Source organism: Daucus carota, chromosome 4 (genome assembly GCF_001625215.2).
Source record: "Daucus carota subsp. sativus chromosome 4, DH1 v3.0, whole genome shotgun sequence".
Taxonomy (NCBI): domain Eukaryota; kingdom Viridiplantae; phylum Streptophyta; class Magnoliopsida; order Apiales; family Apiaceae; genus Daucus; species Daucus carota.
The window spans coordinates 21,820,996-21,827,247 of record NC_030384.2 but is presented as its reverse complement, the minus strand read 5'-3'; the positions used below and the strand labels follow the sequence as shown (position 1 = coordinate 21,827,247).

The following is a 6,252-nucleotide window of genomic DNA, read 5'->3' as shown; positions in this document are numbered from 1 at the left end:
ACTAGGGTTAGTTAATGAAAAGTCTATAAATACTTCAGATGTTGCTTCACAATTTACACACACTCTTCACCACCTTTATGGTGGAATGGCTTTGTGCCTTGCACATTACTACACACAAATAAATCATAGCTTAGTTGTGTAATATATATATATTTAGAAGCTAGGGTTTGCGAGTGTACGTAGTAGTAGCCATTGTAGCCAACCTTCGGGTTTGGATTTATAGCACCTTCGAGGTATTTATCAATATACAGATATACCTTGGAAAATATTGTGTGTTGGTTTAATATTTTCATATCCTCAGAAACCGACCCGATATATTTCCGGAACATGAAACCCATTACAGGACTGCAATTTATTTACCCCCTTCTACGATACTTTGGGCCTAACATTTTTAAATATTGTATATACAATTTGTTGAACCCGGTATTCAATTTTTATAGGATGTGCTGGTCAAGTTATGGGATGAATACAGAGATAGTTAGCTAGACTCAGCTTGGAGGTGACGAGAGTGAGACATGCACCTCTTCTCTTCCCACTATTCCTCCACTATCACCGACCAAACGAAGACGTTTAGAGGCAGATATTGCCTCCTAGGCTTCTAAAGAGTTAGGCACAACAACATACAAAAAAAACTGAGAGGGTCGTGAAAAGCTTATAGATATATATGGCAGTGATGTTGCATCAACTAGTCACGTCTCTGGTATCCAGTCTTCTCACCTCTCAGATGATTTACTTCATCAAGCCATTGGTAATGTTGCACTCATAGCTCATCCCAAGGCCAATGTGGATTCTGTGTTGAGCTCGGAGTTAGATTATGATGTTCAACATCTTGCTGCAGAAGCCATCCCTGATCATTCACATTTTGCTAAGTATGTCAAATTTGTTTCTATGGCAGTTGAAAAAATCTTGAGCACAAATGGAAAGACCATCATCTAGGTATTATAACAATTTAATAGCTTAATTATATTTCTAAGATATTATTATTTTACTCATAATTAATTTTCTTAATATTAGAACAAACCAGCAATATTATAAAACTCTTATGCCGTGCTTTTACAGGATGATACCACTTCCGATCCTAATGATGGTGATGCCTTCGATCATGATGATATATATTCTTCACCTCTCCGAGGATGAATTGATTAATTAGGTTCATTTTTAGGCATAATTTTTTTTTAACATTTTAGATTGTAAAAAGGATTTATTTCTATTGTAGATTTGTGTTTATGAATTTGTTATGTTTATGGACATATTTAGAGTATGTATGACAAAATCTAGGAATTGTTGGCATCTTTATTTTGTTAGTGCATTATTCGTTTAATTTATGATGCTTTATAAATTTTATGATTTATACATGTGGTGTAGTTTGGTAATATATAAAATAAAAAGTATATAACAACAAATTTTGATCTAGTTATGGTTCTTTAAGTTGACAAAAAAATGCACGACTGTCATATTTACTTTTTTTTTTAAAATGACGGATGATCATCATATTAAGTTTTTTGGAGGGAATTTTTTTTATAAAAATTTTATTGCAAAAATTGGCGGGAGAATAAATTTGACAGAAGATTGTGTTGTTTTTTACTAATTTAAAGGGAATTCAATTTTTTTTTTAAAATTGAAGGGGGGAAATATGAAAATCTAGCACAAAATAAATTTAACAGAATGTTCCGTAAAATTTATAAATATGACGGACATGCTATTTGTGACGCCTTCTAATTTGACGGAGAGATATCTATCACTTTTATAGTAATTTTGACAGAAAAAAAGCATAAAATTAACGGAAATTATTAAATTCAACGGAAATTTGTCCGTCAAATTTAGGCGCATATCTTGTAGTGATCTGAATAACAAGGATTACATAAGATTGTCATTTGTAAAAAAGCTACTACATTTCAAAAATAAGCATCATTGTAGTAGCAATAGCTTTGATGAGTTATTTTGTATTATTGGATCGGTGTTATCCGATGGTCACAAACTTCCCATGAGTTATTATGAGGTGTGAAAGATGATATCGGGATTGTATATGGGTTACGAAAAAATTGATACTAGTGAAAATGATTGCATGTTATTTTACAAGAATGGCATCAACAAAACACATTGTGATACATGTTATACAAACCGATACAAGGAGCAAAAGGACTCGCAGAAGAAGAGGATCGCACGAAAGATCTTGCGCTATTTCTCTCTCATCCAAAGGTTGCAACTCTTGTTTATGGCTGTGAAAACAGCTGAGTGTATGAGGTGGCACCACAACAAAGTTGTAGTTAAAGGCCAATTATCTCACCTCACAGTTGGTGATGAGTCGAAATAGTTTGATAGTAGATTCCCGCACTTTCCGAAGGACATTCAAAATGTTAGATTTGAACTTTATCCACGGATGAATTTGACCCATTTCGTGATGCACCTGCAAGGGAATATACAGTGTGGCATTTGACCCATTTCGTGATGCACCTGCAAGGAAATATACAGTGTGGCATGTACAACCTTTCTCCACCTACATGCACGAAGGTTCCGTACATGTTAATGCCTCTTCTCATTCAATCAAATTTAACCGTTTGTTGTAATGAAACGATACTCACGAGAAGATATAAACCGATTACATATATTTCAATAAATTATACCTCTAAAATCAACTAATTGACCACTTACAGATCGATTCGGGCAATCGGATTTACCTTAGTTTCCTTATTGAGAAGCTGAACAACAAAAATTTGTCCTTAATTATAATCTTTTTTGCCCTATTTTCCTGAAAGAAAGCTAACAAGAAATTTTTTATCATTCGCTCGATAGGAAGATGACGCAATGGGGATAATAAGATCTACTCTAAGAACACTCGGTGTGCAAATAATATATAACTACCAACCGAATAATATAATTCACATACATGTTCGATAGTCGGCAATAATTAGCTTAACATGGATATTACGTATATAGATCATGCCAGGCATATAGCTCGTATACACTTCATATTCATGCCAGTAAGGTCCATTAATCCTAACTAGTTGTTATTAATCACATATTCATGCATGCTTTCGGCTATTTATTATCTAGATTTATGCAGAAGAAAACACATGTGCGTGACAATATATAACAGGAACCATAAATTTAAACAATACAGATTTAAATAATAAATCACTAAAATATCATAGTTAATCACCTTTCAGGAACCAAATGAAGCTAATAAACACCCTTTGCGAGTTATTACGGATAAGGCTTAATATAGCATGCAGGACATATAAGTGTATGTACATGTTAACTTAATTTAATTAATCAAAAAAATTAAGGAAGTAGGTGGTGAATCCCCATCACAAGCACTTGTAATAGGCCAACTTGTAGCTTCTAAATATCTATATAATTAAAGAAACGAATTGCTTCCATGAGCATCATCCCAACAAATCTCCAATCTTGTTCAATCTCTTTGTAAATATTTTCTTGTCCATTGATTTATGCTATAGACAATGGAACATCTGCTCCTTGGTTTAGCATTTGTGTTTATCTTCTTAAGTCCCTTGATCTATGGGCACTCAACAAACGAAGTTAAAAACCTATGTAGCAAAACCCCTTACCCTAAACCTTGTGAGTTCTTCTTGAGCAGTGAACCTAAGTATGGTATTATTGATAATGATCAAGATTTCCTCAAAGCATTGATGAACTTGACACTAGACAAGGCCATGCAAGCAGATGAGAACATGAAGAGTCTTGGCCCCAAGTGTCACAATAAGCGCGAAAAGGCTGCATGGGATGATTGTCTAAAGCTCTATGAGTACACTATCAACAGACTCAAGAAATCGGCTGATCTTGCGAAAAAGTATAGCCATGATGATACTCAAACATGGCTCAGTGCAGCTCTGACCGATCTTGAAACATGTCAAGCCGGGTTCATTGAGCTAGGGGTTACTAAAAATGTGATGCCTTTGTTGAATAACAATGTGTCTTTTCTAGTAGCCAACACTTTAGCTATGAATCACAAAGGAAAGAAGGCTAAATTGCCATCTTATAAGGGTACATTTCCTACATGGGTTTCGCCTGGTGATCGGAAGCTTCTCCAAGGTTCTTCGCCAGGTGACAATGCGAATATTGTGGTGGCTCAGGACGGTTCGGGTCAGTACGAGACGGTGGCAGCTGGCGTTGCAGCTGCTAAATCAAAATCGGGAAAAGGTAGGTTTGTGATATATGTCAAGGCAGGTACATATAAGGAAAATGTCGAAATAAGCTCGAAAAATATCATGCTTGTGGGTGATGGCATTGGGAAGACGATAATTACGGGAAGCAGAAGTGTAGGCGGAGGTTCCACCACATTTAATTCGGCCACTGTCGGTGAGTTGCTCATAAATCGTTAATTTAGGTATTAAATATGTGAATATTAGATGTGTACGGTTAAGTCAGTGGTTAAGAGTTTATCCTCTGTCATCTCGGATTTGGGTTTGACCTATCATTCTTTCTATTGTCATGTGCACACCATAATTACTTTTTACATTGACAACAGAGATTTTTATTGATGGATATTTTTTGTGATTACACGCACATTATTTTTACAGATACTAATTCTTTCCTGTGTCATGTGCACATCATACACCATAACTATTTTTTACATTGACAACGGATTTTCATTAATGGATATGTTTGTGAATACATGCACATTCTTATTATTACTGAGATTGCAACCGATAAAAAGTCTGCCAATCTAAAAAAGTAGTAGTAGTTATTTTGTAGTTATGAATGCACACTAGAAAAATAAATCAATACTAATACTAACATAATGCAGCCGTGGTTGGCGACGGATTCATCTGTCGAGGGATCACCTTCCGTAACACCGCTGGAGCGAAGAACGAGCAGGCCGTGGTGCTGCGTTCGGGATCCGATCTGTCGGTATTCTACCAATGCAGCTTCGAAGGCTACCAAGACACTCTCTACGTCCTTTCCAACAGACAATTCTACAAAGACTGCGACATCTACGGAACAGTCGATTTCATATTCGGCAATGCAGCAGTTGTTTTCCAGAACTGCAACATTAGGCCCCGAAAGCCACCAAACGGCACCAACGCCATAACGGCTCAAGGCCGAACCGATCCGAACCAGAACACTGGCATTGTCATTCACAATTCCAGAATCACACCGTCTGAGGAACTCAAGGCCGATCAAGGCTCGGTAGACACGTATCTTGGAAGACCGTGGAAGGAATATTCACGAACCGTAATAATAAAAACATTTATGGATGGATTTATTCGGCCGGAAGGTTGGCTTCCGTGGAGCGGTGGTTTCGCGTTGAAGACATTGTTTTATGCTGAGTACGCGAACACGGGGGCCGGTTCGTCGACTGTGAACCGGGTGGGTTGGCCTGGATATCGGGTTTTTACTAGTGCAAGTGAAGCATCTGAATTTACAGTTGGGAATTTTATTGCTGGAGATTCATGGTTGCCTGCCACCAATGTACCTTTCAATACTGGACTATAAAAATTTCATGAACTTGGTAATACAAGCTCAGTGTATATGAACGTTGTATGATGATCGAATAAGATGTTGTATTGTTTTCTATAATATACAAAGTAAATTCATTGGCAAGTACAGAAGAATCTTGATAAGTGTTGTAAAAAGCGCAAATCGGTCCTAAGCGGTATGGTGACCTTCTAGCGCTTAAGTGGATAAGCGGAAGCTTAAGCAGAATTTTAAGCGGGTGATTAAGCGGAATAATAATATATATTTAAAATTTTATATATAATAAAATTATATGTAAAATTAAAATTATAAAATAATTAAGTAATAAGAATTTAAGCATAAAATGTTTTTGATAAAAAGATATTTTTAATATTTTATTATAATTTTAATAATATTTATAAAAAAAATATTTATATTTAAATATAAAAAATAAGCAAGTCAACATCATTCTAACCGCTTAATCCGTTTAATGTCCGCTTAACAGGCCGCTTCATGTTAAAAAACGCTTAATCACCCGCTTAATGTAAAATCGAAGCGCTTTACCCTCCGATTCCGTTTAAGCGCCCGCTTAGACGGCCGCTTAATGCGCGTTTTAGAACACTGATCTTGATAAATAATAAAAAATAATTTCGTGAAATTAATAATTTTCTTAATTTAAACATAATGGATACTCCTTCCGTCCGAGCAGGTTTTGTAGGTTACTTTTTGGCAGGCATTTTGTATAGTTTTATAATATCTTTTTTAAATTTTTTTCCCATAATAAAAATTTGAAGTTTAAACTTCTATCCAAAAAAATTAAATTAAAAAACGTTA

General features: G+C 35.5%; 1 protein-coding gene across 1 annotated transcript; it reads left to right on the top strand.

The window, feature by feature from the left end:
* The first annotated feature begins 3,372 nt into the window (after positions 1–3,372).
* LOC108216445 (pectinesterase 2) lies at positions 3,373–5,569 on the top strand. Its single transcript, XM_017389212.2, has 2 exons — positions 3,373–4,320; positions 4,769–5,569. Exons 1-2 carry the CDS (start codon positions 3,462–3,464, stop codon positions 5,455–5,457), a joined length of 1,548 nt encoding a protein of 515 aa, XP_017244701.1. The 5' UTR covers positions 3,373–3,461; the 3' UTR covers positions 5,458–5,569.
* Positions 5,570–6,252: the final 683 nt, after the last annotated feature.